This window comes from Nicotiana sylvestris, chromosome 1 (genome assembly GCF_000393655.2).
Source record: "Nicotiana sylvestris chromosome 1, ASM39365v2, whole genome shotgun sequence".
Classification (NCBI taxonomy): domain Eukaryota; kingdom Viridiplantae; phylum Streptophyta; class Magnoliopsida; order Solanales; family Solanaceae; genus Nicotiana; species Nicotiana sylvestris.
Window position 1 is genome coordinate 142,721,102 of NC_091057.1, and position 17,457 is coordinate 142,738,558.

The 17,457-nt window shown below is 34.9% G+C and overlaps 2 protein-coding genes across 2 annotated transcripts; both read left to right on the forward strand.

Moving 5' to 3' along the window:
- The first annotated feature begins 1,068 nt into the window (after positions 1-1,068).
- Positions 1,069-8,080, forward strand: LOC104235167 (4-hydroxy-tetrahydrodipicolinate reductase 1, chloroplastic-like). Its single transcript, XM_009788864.2, has 9 exons — positions 1,069-1,185; positions 1,305-1,512; positions 1,932-2,169; positions 3,629-3,762; positions 3,848-3,922; positions 5,282-5,383; positions 7,114-7,223; positions 7,354-7,441; positions 7,620-8,080. Exons 2-9 carry the CDS (start codon positions 1,324-1,326, stop codon positions 7,686-7,688), a joined length of 1,005 nt encoding a protein of 334 aa, XP_009787166.1. The 5' UTR covers positions 1,069-1,185; positions 1,305-1,323; the 3' UTR covers positions 7,689-8,080.
- A 2,435-nt stretch (positions 8,081-10,515) lies between these two features.
- On the forward strand, positions 10,516-13,236 carry LOC104235166 (receptor-like protein 9DC3). Its single transcript, XM_009788863.2, has 2 exons — positions 10,516-12,893; positions 12,987-13,236. Exon 1 carries the CDS (start codon positions 11,012-11,014, stop codon positions 12,881-12,883), a length of 1,872 nt encoding a protein of 623 aa, XP_009787165.1. The 5' UTR covers positions 10,516-11,011; the 3' UTR covers positions 12,884-12,893; positions 12,987-13,236.
- Positions 13,237-17,457: the final 4,221 nt, after the last annotated feature.

Genomic DNA, 17,457 nt, shown 5'->3' on the forward strand with positions numbered 1-17,457 from the left:
TTTATTTGACAGAAAAGTTGGGAAAAAATACAACAAATACATATTTGATTGCCCGTAGGACTACAATTTGAAGTCAAATTACCTATTGATTTAACATTCAGAAACCTCTTTTTCCCCCCTCTTTTTCGGTCTAAAACTTTCCATTATTTCGACACATATATTGCTATTTTCGGTCTAAAGCTTCCATGGTTAGTTATTAATTGTTGAATAGGCTTTTGAAAGTTATTTAGTTCTCTTTTTGATAGGTTTTTACATAAAAGTTCGATTTTCTTCTATTATATTTTTGTATTTGATATTTATTTATCTGATGATTATAGTATTCATATGATTTTGAGACGAGATTAGAGGAATGAATTCTTTTAGTCTTTTAAATTCATAGTTCTTCTAAATTTTTTATTGGCATGATACCTTAATCATATTATTTATGATCTAAGCTTTAATTATTGATTTAAACTTCATGTCGCTTAGTATTTTTTATGTTCGTCTGTAATTTTATTCACATATTTGATATTTATTTATATATTGTCGCCAGTTTTGGTTGTACAAACTCAGACGACTCAAAAGAAGGGAATAAAATGGTGAGAATAACCCTACATTTTTTAGATGACTATATTCATTTTTCTTATTCCAAAACTCTAATTTTCATATTGTTTTCTAAATTCCCCCCCCTCCCCCTTTAAATTACAACAATTGAAAATGTAGTACAAGCTAAGGTTAGTATATATGAAAATTATCACAAATAATCAATGCTAAATTGATAAAAAATATATATAAAATTGGGATGAAGCATTTGTAGTAAAAAAACATTATTTTTGTACATATATTTAAACTAGTTGAACTAAAAAGGAAGTACGATAACTTGTAAAATTGAACCGATATTATAAAATTAGAATATAATTTAAGGTGAATATATTGAATAATTATTGAGTACTTTTATGAATAAATGTTTTATACTGAGTTAGTTGTATAAGATCAATATTTATCATAAGCTTATACATTATTTTATAACTTTAATATAATTTTGTAATTTTCTTACAAAAATTACTATTGAGATGGGAATAGGCGAATGTTCTAAAAAGATTTAACCTAAATTGCACAAAATCGAAAAACTCTCAAACACAAAACCCAAAACCTCGTACTGGCGGCAGTAGTACCACATTTCCTCCGCCTCTTTTGCTTTCTCAGGTACTATCCTTCTCCCTTCTCCGAAATAGACCAATTTTATTTTTATTTTTATAATTTATGTTTTTTTTTTCAATGTTGAAAGTATTTTTTGTGTGCTGTGGCATTTGTTTTTGTTCCAGGGAAATCCATCGGTAAACAATGTGGGCCGCCATTAAAGTTCCATCGAACATCCATGGAGGAATAATTCATTACAACTATAGCAGCAAAAATGGTAATAGCAGTAGTTTTGTCAGAGGTCGAAAATCTTTGGTGAAAATGTGTTCTACTTCTGACCAACATGTTCAGCTCATTCAGAACACGCCTGCAATCGATGCGCTTCCTATAATGGTACTTTCCCTTCACTCTATCTGGCATTATTATTACTTGTTGTTTCAATTTTTCGCTGTAGTAGCGACTTCGCGATGACATTTAATTACACGGGCTAAAACTGTTCTAAATATTTTATGAGTTTGAAAGTTATATTCATCCTCCGTGTAAGGAATTTTTACACTATTATGTCACCTTTACCTATTTTAAGGAGGCTTACCTATAGTGTAAAAAAATATTAACAGTTAGTGTACATAGCTTAAACTCATTTGTTTATACCAATTGCAATTGGTGGTATCAAATATGGTAGTCTCTTCAAAAGTTAAGCTATAGTATGAGCATGAATTTGTTTTTTTAACAATGTTATATGTGAGTACTTTTTAATTCAGATTGATTAAGCTCAATTTTTTTTTTTTTTGGTTCTATTTGATGAAATAAAGGTGAATGGTTGTACTGGAAAAATGGGGAGGGCAGTTCTTGAAGCATCAATCTCTGCGGGACTTCAACCTGTTTCTGTATGTTTTAGTGGTCCGGAAGATGCAGGAAAAATTGTGGAGGTGAGTGGAAAAGAGATAACTGTGCATGGTCCTTCGGACAGAGAAAACATCCTGTCCTCTATCTTTGAGGAACACCCGAATTTAATTGTAGTGGACTACACAGTGCCTGCTGCTGTGAATGGTAAGACAAAGATTCAAAAACTTACTTTCGAGTATCTTTTTGCTGTTCTGATATGCTACACATGTATATAGATCTCCTTTTTGTTTTGATTTTATTGTGTTTGATCCCATTGCTCAGATACTTTTGGATATCTTCATCTGAAAATAAGGTCAAGCATTCTCTACAAATTACTTTAGACCCGCTGAATCACTGGTACTGAAAATAAAAGGAAATAAGGATCAAACAATACCGCTGTCCTATTGAAGACAGATGAACATATCCTACTGCTGTGCCTGTACTAAGTCCTCTCTGAAATTTGAGGGGCTTTATTAGTTATAAATGTTGTTTTGTTGTTAATAGTGTGGAATTACAATCTTGAAGGAAGCATATCCACATGTTATCATAAACAATAGGTTAGCAACATTGCCCCTGGGCTTTGGTCTAGTGGCAAAAGTTCAACACGCGAGTGTGGGTTTTAGGCGCACATCACAAGTTCGAACCCTGCGGCAGCTAAAATCAGAAAGGTAGAGGGGCGGGCCCATTATCTATCGAGTTTCGAACTGTGCACCACTGGTATCGGGGATTTCTCCGTTAGAGAAAAAGGTATCGGGGATTTCTCCGCTAGAGAAAAAAAGGAAAAAAGGTTAGCAACATTGGTTGACCTTATCACAAGAAGCAATTGGGGTCTATCCTTGGAAGTATGCTTTTGAAGAGATATCCAGTCTCTGGATTCTGGAATGGAAGAAGTAGACAACATCATATACAAGAACTATAGTTGCACAAGAATAGGTGAAGGGGAGTGCAGAATGATTTGGACAGCAGCGGAAACATTTTAGTGGTTAGGTTTTAGATGACACATCACACATGTCTAATATAGAACAACTTGCAGAGAAGATGGTTCCCTTTTTTTTTTTTTTTGTTGTGAAGGTTCTGCTAGATCTTTAAGATATATCCTGCTACGTTGCAACGTGGCAAATTGTGCGTATGTTTTGGAACCTTTAAGGTATTCAGTGCGTGATGCTGGGAAGCAAGCAGTGACTAGCTGGTAACAGCAGAAGCTAATGATTATAGGCAGACATGGAGAACTGTTCCTTTATGAATATTTTGGACACTTTGGTTAGAAAGAAACCACAAATGTGTTGAGAATAAAACATAGAATATTTCTCTTATAAAGTGTAGATGTCTTTATGACTTAAAAATTTTGGTCTACGCGGAAGTTTAGTAATGATTTTTGATAAAATGCTGGACGTTTTAGATTGTCTACATACTCAGATACACAATCATCTTAATGCTAGAGTTTTAATAAATAAAATTTACCAGCATAAGTAGGTTCCTGTGATGTCTATTGCACATGTCTTTAGTGGAGGGGAGAAGAGGATGTGGTATGAGGTATAAAATACAAAAGCACCAAAATGACATCTATCGTATTCTCCGCAGGAGATGCCATTGTAATATTCTTGTTACCACTATGAACCTGCAGATAATGCTGAATTATACAGCAAAGTTGGAGTGCCTTTTGTGATGGGAACCACTGGTGGAGATAGGGAGAGGCTTTACAAAACAGTGGCAGACTCAAAAGTTTATGCTGTGATCTCCCCACAAATGGGAAAGCAGGTTTACCCATTTTGCTCTTCTATTTCCTTTTAATAGTATGCCAGACTTTAGTTTAACAGAGGGTTATACCTTGCCTCTGTTTTAGGTGGTAGCTTTTCTAGCAGCCATGGAAATCATGGCCGAACAATTCCCTGGAGCTTTCTCCGGGTACACTCTACAGGTTTGTCTTCTTCGTCGTGCGAGTTGACCATTGTTACAAGCTCTTGCATATTCAGCCAATGTTTCTTATTGAGACCTTGATAACTAAAACAATTTCGTATTAATTTGAAAAGCTGACTATATTTTGTATGGTTTCATTCTTTTACCATGAAGGTGCGTAGTTGCATTACTTGCATTGGTATCCTCAGTTTCTGATCTCGTTGACAATACATGTATATGAGGTTAACATAAATTCTTTTTCTTTGGAGATTTGCATATATTAGACCCAAATGGCTTTTGAATTTAATGTTGCTATAGAAAATGTTAAGAGCTACTGGGAATCAATTTTACGGCAGACAGCAGAATTGGACTAGTACTTAAGCACTAAATAACTGGTTACCAATTTCACATTTTTCACTAATATCCATCTTCATGGTACATGTTCTATGGATGTATTTAGAGTTAACGACCTCAAAAATAGTAATTGCTTGAGATTGTGTACATGAAGCTGTTAATATTGAAGATATATATTGCGAACAAGCTTAGGGGTAGCGGATATACATGAATTGCTGTATTTGGCATTTCGTGTCCATGTTGTGGCTGGATATCTCAAGGGCCAATTGAAACCACCAGTTGTTTGATTCGTGTGTGATTGGGACACTAGGCCGCTGGATGTTGTTATCTCATCTTGCTGCGTGATTACAATGGCTGTTCCTCACTCATAGAGGAGTTTAGCAGCTGTTCCTTTTACAACTGGGGTTTTGGTTTGCCTTTTAGAGTTCATGGATGGAGAGAAATATGCAGGGCATTAAGGGGTCTGAAATGCCTTGCAAGTATCTGAACTTTAAAATACTCTTTTTCAACTTCAACCAAATACTGTCCAAATGCCTGTTAAATCATTTAGTACCCACCAGGTATCGTGCCTGCATTTTAGGTGACTATTTGCATGCTCCAGGATTAGGCAGAGCAATTTAAAGACTGTCTTTCTTTGGTTTGGTTCTTTATTATTTTCTTCTTCTGATTTGACATATAGTGGACATACCTCATGCTTATCTTACTGAAATATGAAGGAACTGGTCCGCAAAGAATTATTGGAGTTCTGACTCTTTTTGATTGTGCTGTTTAACCTAAGATATCTATATCTAATTGAGGCAAATCTGGGAATCCGATCATATATGTGATGTGCATGCTTGTTGCCTTCCCTAATTATTGGTGTATTTGTGGTGCATTTTTTTTTCTTCTTTGCTTGCCCTTCAATATTCTCTATTTACTGATCCTCTTGCAGTCTTATACATCTGAACATGTTAACAGAATATTCAGTTTGATTTATAGCATCCTGTGATTGGAGTTTAAATTTTGAGCCTCTTTATCAATTTTTAAGGTGATGGAGTCTCATCAAGCAAGTAAATTGGACACTTCTGGAACTGCAAAGGCTGTTATCTCTTGCTTTCAGAAACTAGGTGTTTCTTTTGATTTGGATGAGGTGCGTCTACAACTTTGTTGATTCAATAACGACAGAACATTGTCCAATTATGGTTCTTCCATATCCTCTTCTCCCAAATTTCCATATCTTCCTTTTTATTTCGTCCGGACTTTATCCTTTTCATTAAATGGTGAACTCTCTTAAGAAATAATGATACTCTACGTATTTGATTGTGGTCTTCCACTTTTACGAACGTGAGTTCATCTTTACGTAATTTGACTATTTTCTGATACCACTAACTTTAGCGTCCTGCTTAAATAAGTTGAACGGGAAAGAATCTGATAGCATAGAGAAAAAGTTTGACTTTATTGCTCCATGGAAGTTCTTATGCTTCACATCTCTAAAATGAAGCATCTGAATTCATGGTCATTGACGGAGAGTTTCAGGTCTAGCTTGGAGCCAAATTGAGTCGAAATAACTGCCACAAACAAATTATTTGTGTTTTAACTTTAACCATGTTTTAGATATCTGCAATGGGCTTCATGAGAGGATTTGGTGATAAAGGCATCAGACTCGTACAATATGAATGTATCACCTCCCTCCACTCTTGTGTATTGCTTCAAATGGCCCTTTTGCATTAAAACTTCTCTTTATACTGAAACAAATTTCTGAAACGGTGACGAGATCTGACAGATATGGAGTACAGAGTACATCCACTATTTTTTCTCCGAAGCTATCATCATCCCTGGCACTTTATTGTCATGCTACCTGCTCCTATATCATATCTTCTTCCATCTGGTTCCTATATCTTCCATAGTGCCATTTTGCTTTGGGGTTTCCGACCCCTTCCGCCACCCTTTTCCTGGGACACACATTCCTCTAGTTGCAGATTTATGTTTCTCTTTCTTTCTTGGACATTCGTCTAGCAGAATTCACCATGTTCTCTTAAATCCATTGTGCAATTTCAATACCAGCAAAAAGTCTGAAGAAAATTCTATTTCCTGTACGGCATAAGTGTTCTATTAACCTTGTCTGGGATGGTTTTTCATTCCTTTAAGTAGTGGTACAGAATGTCAAGTTACCGGATATTTTCAAGGTGTGCTTCAAGTTTGGAAGGAAAGAGAGTGAAATGAAAGATACAACAACAACAACAACATATCCAGTATTATCCCACACCGTGGGGTCTTGGGAGGGTAGTGTGTACGCAGACCTTACTCCTACTTGTGAGAATAGAGAGGTTGTTTCCAATAGACCCTCGGCTCAGGAAAGCATAAGCACCACATTAATGAAAATATAGACAAGAAGGGACAGTACCAAAAAGCCATATAAAAGCAGAATAAAAACAACAAGATAGTAAGGTGATCAATAATGAAAGAAAACAACGGTTAGTCATAAAAATCTACTACCAACAGAAAGCGAGATTGCGTGCCAATACTACTGTTATGAACACTCTAGGCTACCTACTCTACTACCCTAATCCTCGACCTCCATACATTCCTATCAAGGGTCATGTCCTCGGTCAGCTGAAGCTGCGCCATGTCTTGCCACATTAATGAAATGAAAGATACAAGGTCAAATATATTTTCAGCCTTCTTCGAGTTTTGGAGGAAAAGAGAATGAAAACGAGTGAAGAAAGATTAAATTAAATTGGAGTTGGAGCATATAGAGAAATTCAATTTGCTCTCCAGCGCTGAAAGTGATTTTCTATATAACTTGCATTTTACAAGGTAGAATACCGATTCTCAGATCCCTAACAGAATATTTAATTATCCTCATGAATATTCTGTCAGGTACAACTAATACGAGATCCCAAGCAACAAGTTGAGATGGTTGGTGTCCCAGAAGAACACTTGTTAGGTCATGCTTTCCACATGTACCATCTGACCTCACCAGACGGAACGTAATACTGTCTATCTTTTGCTTTCCCCTATGTTATTTTTTGTTGCCAATGTTTATAAATTGAACAACTTTAACTTGGTATCTCCCCTTTTCTTTTTTGATAAGGTTTAACTTTGTATCTCCTTTTTCAGGGTTTCTTTTGAATTTCAACACAATGTTTGTGGTAGATCAATCTATGCAGAGGGAACAGTTGATGCTATACTTTTCCTTGCTAAGAAGGTAATCTGGACAAAAAATGTCTAAATTTGTTATTGGAGCTTCTCATTGCAGCGCTTTCACCATGCATCTCAAGGAACAAATTCAGTTAGAAATAGAAGTTTCAAATATTTTCGTGATGCGTTCTAGCTTTTTACTCTGCATTCACCAAAGAATAACAGTTGATGTTTTCTGAATATAGGTGAAATTGAAAGAAGAGAAGCGAATATACGACATGATCGATGTGCTGCGGGAGGGAAACATGCGATAACAGCTGAGTTACATATGCTGGAGTAGGATGTATAACATTTAGACCTGGGAATGGAGAGAAACAAATGTTGGGTTCAATTTTCATGGATTTGTCCCTCCAGTGGTTCTTGGTGCTTTCGGATCTGTTGTTGCATGATTCTTAAGATGCATCAACCAAAATAATACAAAAATTCTATTATAGCTAGTAGGTTTAGCTACAGCCTCCATGCAAAGTATTATGTTTGCCTCTCTTGAAGAGCTTGTTGTATGCCTTTTCCCCCCCCTTTTCCCTTTGTACTACCATAAGAGAAAGAATGTGATAGGAGGTTCCCAATGTTTCTGGGAAGTACAATATTCACCATGTATTGAGTTTTGGTTATTTTATTATTGAGATTATTACATGATTTACTTTCATTAGGTTTGATTTGATTTTATCTGGTTCAATTATTGTTATATTCCTGGATTAAGATGTAATCTTGCCGAGAATCAATAGTATACCAATGTATGTTTGCAGTATTACAAATCCCAAGCAAGCTCGAGGGTCTTATCAAAGTCTTTCCTTTATTTCTCTCGTTGAGTTTAAGAGTCAAGCGAGTTTTTCTTTGATCACGAATTTTTCATATCCTTTTAAATATTTTAAATTATTAATTATTGTTACTTATAGTACCTTTTATCAAGTTTCCAAATTTGTAAATTTTATCTCTAAAAGCTTAAAAGATTCTATATCCAAGTTTATGGTCAAAATTGAAAAGTTTGACTCTCGAAATTTGAACTGTATCAAACAAATTAGGATGGATGGAGTAGATATTATGGTCTATATCAGTCGGACTATGGTCTGTTGGACAAAAATTAAAACGATCTGTATAGTCCTAGTGATGTTTCATATGCTGATGAGACTAGTAGAAAAAATATAGATAGTAAATTGAGTAACTTGTTATGGAATACTTTGTAGTTTAGTTTGTCAATTTGTTTCAATCATGCCAAACTTCTGGTATGGTGGAATAAGTATATGAATTTGACTTAGATATGGTGAGATACTTGGAACAAATGAATCTCTAACTTATGTGATTAAATATATACAATATCAATTATATTCAAGGATATTAATTGGTAGCTTGGGATCCCCTACCCCTCGAGTACTAAAGCCTCAAGTACTTCATTGATTTAAGCCTCAAATTGAAGGCTTGATCCAAAAACTCAATTCTCTCATCCTTTGATGTTTTTCAGAATTCAATTCCATCTCAACAACGTTGTGATTTGTTCTTTTTCAGCCCCAGCAAATTAAATCAATTCATCACTGTCATTACTCAAAGAGATAAGCCGTTTCTGGTTCAAAACTGTTTCCCTAATTCCCAGCTCACCTGTCTTTTTCCTTCTTTCTGAACACTTGCTCGAGCTTCACCCTAACTTGACTTGACTTGGCTGTATGTGTGGACGGACCAAGTTGATTGCATTAAAACTTGGGCCCAATGCTGGAAACTGAAATTCCAGTTATTCGAACAAGACTCCGGTAAGTCAATTTTCTTCTCAATACATGGCTAATGCTAACGACTTCTCCCCACATTTTCCACTGTACTACTCTCAATACGTGGCACTGTGTTTTTCTCGTTTGTTTAAAATATTCTGAATTGTTTATTATTATGATATGTAATACCTTTATGTACTTTCAAGTATTTAAATTTTATTTCAAAAAACTTAAAGATTCCATTACGACTCTTGAGAAATTCAAACTGTACCACATAAATAAATTGGGTTAAAGGGAGTACTAAAGGTGAAAGGTATATATAGTAGTTTAGAGTTTAAGGTATACGCGTTGACGAAGTAAAAAAAATACTTATTTAAGTAACTAACCTGCTACAATAAATTAAAGTACACTATTTGTAACTTAAATCATTAGTTTATACATGAATGATATTTCTTGCAAATTATGGATGAGCTCAAGACAAATATACCAAGTCTTTCGTAGGACCTATTGTTTTGTTTTCTATGTGATGCCACTTTGTTAGCTTCCTACTTTATTCCCTCCAAAATTTGCTGAATATATACTCTTCACCTTCCTTTACCACAGGATCCATCCACAACATTCCATATTGGGGGGGGGGGGATGCCTAAGATTATTCCGTTTAAATCATATAACTTGCATAGGACTATGACATACTTCTTTAGAAAGAACAAAATAAATACAAAGTTCAATCAAGTATCTGCGTTATCAACTTTGAATAGTCAAATAAATCATTAGGGTTGTAGGTTAAGGAGTAGTCGAACGTTTTTCCTCTTTGTACCGGCTAGTCTGATAGTGTTTTGTCTAGGACTGCTAGCGGTTTATGTTGTGTTTCACACTTTTGCATAGTATTTGTGTTATTGCTTTCCCCTTTTTTGCCGTCTTTCACGTTGCTGATATTATTTTTGTGGTTTTTGTTGTTGTTACAGATCTATCCGAGGGTCTCCCGGAAATAGCCTCTGGTGGGATTCTACTGGGTTGTTGTTATATATATATAGAGAGAGAAAACTATTTTCAAAAGAATAACATGTTGCTTCTTAATCAGTTAGTTTTGTCTGTACAAACTTAATGTTTTTTTTTAAAAAAAAAAAGAAGACAAAATGATTTCAAGATTCTCATAAGAAAAATTGAAAAGTGAAAAGAAACAGAGTTACAGCATATAATCCCACACTAAAGATACTCCAAGCTTTCTGAATATTTGTAAACGAGAGTTATTTTGAAGCAGAAATTAAGTGAGCAGTTTTCTCTATAATGCTTCACACCTACATATATAATCGAACTCCATTTTGCATCACAGTCTTTAATAATGACTACTTTCCTGTTAATAAATAAGTAAAATAGGTTCAAGTCTATATATATTGATATAAGAACTAGTCACTTGAAAAGATATTACTAGAAGGAATAGCAGTTTACTACTGAAAATTCCTGATCTATCAGGGCACGTTTGAGGCCAGGTCTACAAGATTTAATCAATGGTGTCTTTTTTATGATAACTTGGATGAAACCTTTAATTAGCATTTAGCTGAACGGTGAACAAGACTTGTGGCTATATAGTAAATTAAGAGAGGAGTTTAACTTAAGTGAAACCTTTAATTTAGCTGATTTGTCCCTTTTTGTATGATATTCTTTATTGAAATGTCTCAAGATATTTGGTGTTATTCGATTACTAATTATATTCACATTTACAAGAACTGAAATATCATTTAACCAAACTGCTGGGGTCTCTTTTGGGACAATTGTTTAGTATGGACTTGTGATGGTTTTCCGTATTCTTATAGTTGGTTTGAAACTCTATATAAATGATAGTATGTCTTTTAACAAGTTGCATTTGCTATTAGACAAAGATGAGAAAGAGAGAGATGGGGAGAATTTTGGCACTCATTTCTTTGTTTCTTCTCTATGTTGCCCTGGCAGTTCAAGTGTTTTCTTTTTCCTTTGGGCATTCACTTTGCTCTTCACATGATTCCATTGCACTTCTACAGTTTAAGCAATCACTTGCCGTGGCGGACTATCCACTTTTAAATTATTATGACTTCTTTTGCCCATATTCTTATCCTAAGACGACGTCTTGGAATAGGAGTAGTATGGATTGTTGTAGGTGGGATGGAGTTACCTGTGATAGATTCACTGGTCATGTGATTGGTTTGGACTTGAGTTGTAGCAAACTTGAAGGAACTATCCATCCCAATAGTAGCCTTTTCCAGCTTCGTCATCTTCAAACGCTCGATCTTTCCCTTAACAACTTTTCGTTATCTCATATTCCACGGGGCATAGGTCAGTTGGTCAGTTTGATGCATCTCAACCTTTCTTATAGTATGTTCGAAGGAGGGATTCCATTAGAAATCTCACACCTGTCCAATTTGGTTTCGCTTGATCTTTCTTATCTCTTCCATCTCCAGTTTAGCCAGGAAGGATTCAACATGCTCTCTCGAAACTTAACCAAGTTAGAGGTACTTTCTCTTTCTTTAGTAAACATCTCATCCAAGATTCCCATGAATGTATCATCCTCTTCTTCTTTGAGATATCTAGATCTTGGATATGGCTTGCACGGCGAGTTTCCAAAAAGCATTTTCCTTCTACCCAATTTGGAAACTCTCAGATTGTCAGGAAATTATGATCTTACTGTTTCTTTCCCCAAGTTTAACTGGAGCAGTAGCTATATGCTAACTGAGCTAGATCTCTCTCACAATAATATTTCTGGAGGACTACCTGGTACACTTGGAAGTCTCAAAGCCTTAAAACTTATGAATCTTCATTGGTGCAACCTCGTCGGACCTATTCCCGAATCCATCAGGAACCTTTCACAAATCACTCAACTGGATCTTTCATACAACCATTTGGAGAGCAAAATTCCTGATGCTTTTTCCAACTTGCAAAAGCTTACATTCTTAGCACTGGATGGCAACGCCTTCACTGGCCTGTTCCCATCTTCCCTTGTCAACTTGACAAAGCTTGAAGATTTGGGATTGAGTGACAATTCACTCAGTGGTCCACTTCCTTTAACTGCTAACAGGCTTCAAAATCTATATCGACTAGTTTTGTCTAATAACTCACTCAACGGCTCAATCCCGTCTTGGATGCTTAGTCTTCCTTCATTGACTGAGTTACGTCTGGAGAGCAATCATCTCAGTGGACCACTTCCTGAGTTTAAGTCCATTGGGAACTTGAATTCACTTCTGCTGCTGAATTTATCTCACAACAACCTCACTGGACATATTCCTGTTGAAATGAAGAACATGAGCACGCTTGAAGTTTTGGACCTTTCATTTAACCAGCTTACTGGGAAAATTCCAGAGGAATTGACAAGTCTAACATTTCTTGCAGTTTTAAATCTGTCGCACAACCATCTTGTTGGACCTATTCCTTATAGTAATCAGTTCAATACGTTTCCAGATGATTCCTATTTTGGAAACAGTGATTTGTGTGGATTTCCATTGTCAAATGAATGTGGGCATCATAAGAGTGCATCAGTACCAGAATTATTGGTTGAACAAGAAGAAGATGAGCCCAGTTTTCTTACTGAAATGACATGGAAATCTGTCTTAATTGGGTATGGTTGTGGCTTGATATTTGGATTTACCGTCCTGTATCTCATATACTGTTTTGAAAGGCCAAGATGGTTCGTAGACTTTTTTGCAACTATCACTAATGAACTGACATACAGAACAAAGAGGAGAGGTCAAAGACGTAGGAACTTTCACAGAAGAAGACACTAAAATCTATGAGGTAATATTTTATAGTCAGGTTACTGTTTCTAATTCATTCTTCTTCTTGTTTACACAATATTCGAAGGCCCTAATGTTTATTATTGCTCTGCAGATGGCAATCAGAAAGTGTCAAGAAGCAAGAGAGAGGGATCGAAAGGCCACTAGGGTGTGGCTTGAGAAAATAGTGGTATTAGTATAATTCTGCAATATGTGCAAAGAATAAGACAATGCAGATCACTGTTACAGCTTGTTTGGATAATTGTTATGTATAATGTGTCGTATAATATTGTATAGCAATCTACAATATCATTTTGATGTATACAATGTTTGGATATATTGTATTGTTTATCGTCTTTTTATGATGTCATGCACCAATAAGATGAAGAATAAACTTGCAATATTATAAAGAAAAAATAAGGTACGAGATGGAATTATTATATAAAAAGGTAAGATAAATAATAAAATATGATTATTTAATAATAAGGAAGGGCAACATGAGAAAAAAAGAAGAAGAGGTAGTGACGCATCACACCAAATCGGTGTTCCATAAAGTGAGAGTTTTCATTATTACGGCATAAGCAACTTGTTATTGTCCCGTTTGACTAAATTCTACGTTGGTGTGTTTCGTGCTTGCTTCTCTTTTAAACAATTTTATTTTTAACGTAGCTCACAAGTTTAAGTATCTTCTCGCGCTTATAATTTGGCAGTCTTTTAGTAGTTCAAACGGAAGTTTTCCAAACAGCTAAATCACATATAACTACGGCTAACATGGGATTGTATGCTTTTATCTAATTTATCACATGCTTTTAGGGCTGTTTGGTACGAATGAGTATGTTTTCCTAGAAAATATTTTCTTGGAAAATCATGAATAGTTTTATTACTTACGTTCTGTGTTACTTTAGATAGCAAAAAATATTTTTTTTAAAATATAGTATAATTTGGGCCAACAATATGAGAGATAAAATGTGTAAGGGTGGGCGAGGAGGATGGTAGGTCGGGTTCTTTGTTTGTAAGATTAATAATCAATAAAAAACAACAATAAAGAATGTAGTGTCCTTTGTAGGGGCAGGCGCCAGTCGGTTAGTATGAAAGTACGATTCAGTTTATCGGTTTTCGATTTTGTAATATTAATAACCAAACCAAACCAAAGTATTTACGGTTCGATTGTGCGGTTTTTTCAAGATTCTGATTTTGTTATTAACGGTTCGCAATTTTTATATCCGATGTAGACTATAGATCTTTAATTGTAGCAAATTCTTTCACTGTTTCATGTTTACCATGTTCAAGTTAATTAAACTGGCCTCCGCACTCATGCAACGAATTCAACAAAGAGTATCTTGATATCTATCTCCATACATCCTACTCTACTGTTTCCAATTCACAACAGAGAGCTGTGAAGATGAGCAAGTTGTTTTGGGTATCTTATGTTGTAAAAATATTGTATTATGGAGAATAATATTTAGCTTGAAGCGTGTCAAGGATACTGTTCTTAAGGATATTTCGCTCACACCGTGATGAATATTATTAGGCGTATCCCCTAGGATTCAACAAGCTCTTCTAGTATAACTAGGAGCAGAAACAACAAAATTTAACAAAGATAACCCAGCAAGATAATAGAAAAATTTTACTTTGTTTTTTTGACTACTTTTCAAGATGAAACAAAAGCGTATATATATATATATATAGTCTAAAAAAAGATAGACTATCAGGTTCAAATCCATAAAGCCATAAAAGCTTTCCAATTTCCAATACATTAAAGACAAGGCCATTTTAAGACTAAGAAACGGCAATGCTAAGAAACGGTAAATTCATTGCTAAGAAATGGTAACTTCTTCTTTCAACATAACGTTCAAATTACCCACTAATGAGAATTTAATAATCAGATTTAATTTGTCCAAAGAGAATTCAAAATTAAATTAATTTTCGGTTACAAATTTATTTAAGATAATTATTATAATAATGATTCATTAATATAATTGTAAGAAAATAAATCTAGACATAGATTTGGAATATTTCTTTTTGAGATATCAAAATTATTTTTCTATCAATCCCCCACATATCTCAAAAAGAATATTAAATAATAATAATATTAAAAATTTACTGGGTTTTCACAAATCAACATAATACGTCGAATCTGGTGTCTCTTGGATTATGAACTAGACCTAGATAAAATAAGATTAAATTTACAGAACAATTGGTGAAGTTTAAAATTTCTATGAACCAAGAATTCTTTTGAGTTTAGTGTATTATCTGTCACATTATACCGGCACACACTTTGTTGTTTGTCGCGGTTTTGCGCTAATAGGCCATGCGCACGCCTGGTTTTCATGAGTGCTCTAGAAATTTTGCCACAAATTTAATAGGAGTGTCCCCACTCCACACTCATATAGGTCCATCCATCAAGTGTATTCTGCAGCACAATACACCACCTATAAAAGGCTATGGATTATTAGATTAAGAGTTTAATAACTCAGTCTCTCATTCCTTGCAGTTTTGCACTATATACACACACACCGTAGGAAGGGATATAATTTAATAGTGCACATTTGATCAACTAATGACTTGTTATTACCCATATGAACCTACTTTATGGGATCTCCAATCACATAGGTTGGGTTACCATCATAGTTGATATAACTCAAATTGGCAAAAGTCTCATTCCCCTCGATGTTTCAGATATTAATTTTCTTCCCAAAGGTTTAGTCAGAGGATCGGCCAAATTCACTTCTGACTTCACATAATCTATGGAAATAATTTCATCTTTCAGCAGCTGCTTTATCACATTATGTCTCAATCGGATATGTCTACTCTTTCCATTAAAGGATTTATTTTTTCTTTCCGCTACACCATTTGATTGTGGAGAATATGACGGAGTTATCTTGTGAATTATGCCTATTTCTTACAATAATCATTTAGCAAAATAAATTCACTACCTTTATCAGATCTAACTCTTTTGATTTTCTTATCTAACTGATTTTCTACTTCAGATTTATAAATTAAAAACTTATCAAAAGCTTCATTTTTATTTCTCAACAAATAAACTTTTGTATATCTAAAAAAATTGTCTATAAAAGTCACATAATATTTTTTCTCTCCTCTAGTCATAGTTTGTTTCAAGTCTCCTAAATCGGTATGAATTAAACTTAATAATTCAGATTCTCTAAATACTGAAGCACATGATTTCTTAGTTTGTTTAGCTTCTGCACAAACTTCACACTTATCAATATTCGAAAAATTAATATTTGAAATAAGACCTTCAAAATGCATTTTCTTAATATAAGATAAACTAACATGTCCTAATCTAGCATGCCATAAATTAAAAGAATCAATCAAGTAAACAGAAGTACTAGCATTTTTATTGATAACATTGAGTACAAACAAGCCATGGTTATAATAACCCTTGCCAATAAAATTATTATTCTTGGTCAACACGACCTTATCAGATTCAAAAGAAACCTTCACCCCCACTTTTCTAATAATCCCACAGAGACCAAATTGGCTCGGATACTAGGAACATGCAACACGTCATTCAATGCTAAAATTTTGCCAGATGTGAGTTTGAGAAGAACTTTGCCCTTTTCCAAGAACTGGAGTAGTCCATGAGTCACCAAGATAGACAACTTCTTCTCCCTCCTCAACTTGGGTGTAAGATACAAAGTCTTTTTTGTTAGCACATATGTGCCTAGTGGCTCCAGAATCTAACACCCAATCTTTCACATTGGCCACAAGGTTCACTTGGGAAACAACTGCAGCAATTATGTCATCCGCTTTGGCTTCAGTTAAATTTACTTTAGCCTTAGCGAGATTGTCATTCCCAACCCTCTTCCGGCATTGAGCAGCATGATGGCCAGGTTTTCCACACACAAAGCAGTTACATTTTTTCTTGAAGGTTTGATTGTTGGTTTTGGGTTTATAACCATTTCCTTTATCATACCTGTTATTTGATTTGTTCTGCCGCTTATTGTTCTCCACCAGGTTGGCTCTTGTAGCAATCTCCTTTTCTTTGTCAACAACAACTTGCTTGCGGTTTGTATTTTCAATTATAATATGCTTGACCAATTCCTTCAGCGACAATTGCTTGTGTTTGTGTTTCAATTGTTGTTTGTAGTCACTCCAAGATTTGAGAAGTTTTTCTATAAGCATACCAGCAACAAACTGTTCGGGCAGAGAAATATCTTCAGATTTGAGATCTTCAATCAACTTGTGATATTCGTTGATTTGTGCAGTTATGTCCTTGTCCTCCGTCATCTCCCACTTGTAGTAGTTTCCAATTACAAACTTTTGTTTAGTGGCATCTTCAGCAGTATACTTTGTTACCATTGACTCTCAGATTTCTTTTGCCTCCTTGTAAGAAACATAGACATCGAACAATTGGTTAGAAAGAGTAGAAATTATAGTATGTCTACATACTTTATTAGCATGAACCCATTGATCCATCTGAATGGAAGTTGCTTTAGTTGGCTTAGGATCAGTAAGTGCAAAAGCAACTCCATACAAATTCAAAATAGAATGCACCCGTTCCTGCCAACGCTTAAAATTATCTCCATCAAAAACCTCAAATTTCGAAACATCAGGAAAAGGTT

Excerpts from the sequence above, each read along its gene's own strand:
- LOC104235167 (XM_009788864.2), top strand. The coding sequence starts at position 1,324 with ATGTGGGCCGCCATTAAAGTTCCATCGAACATCCATGGAGGAATAATT. Across the intron at positions 2,170-3,628 it reads AGTGCCTGCTGCTGTGAATG|ATAATGCTGAATTATACAGC; the intron begins GTAAGACAAAGA and ends ATGAACCTGCAG. Across the intron at positions 5,384-7,113 it reads TTTCTTTTGATTTGGATGAG|GTACAACTAATACGAGATCC; the intron begins GTGCGTCTACAA and ends ATATTCTGTCAG.
- LOC104235166 (XM_009788863.2), top strand. The coding sequence starts at position 11,012 with ATGAGAAAGAGAGAGATGGGGAGAATTTTGGCACTCATTTCTTTGTTT.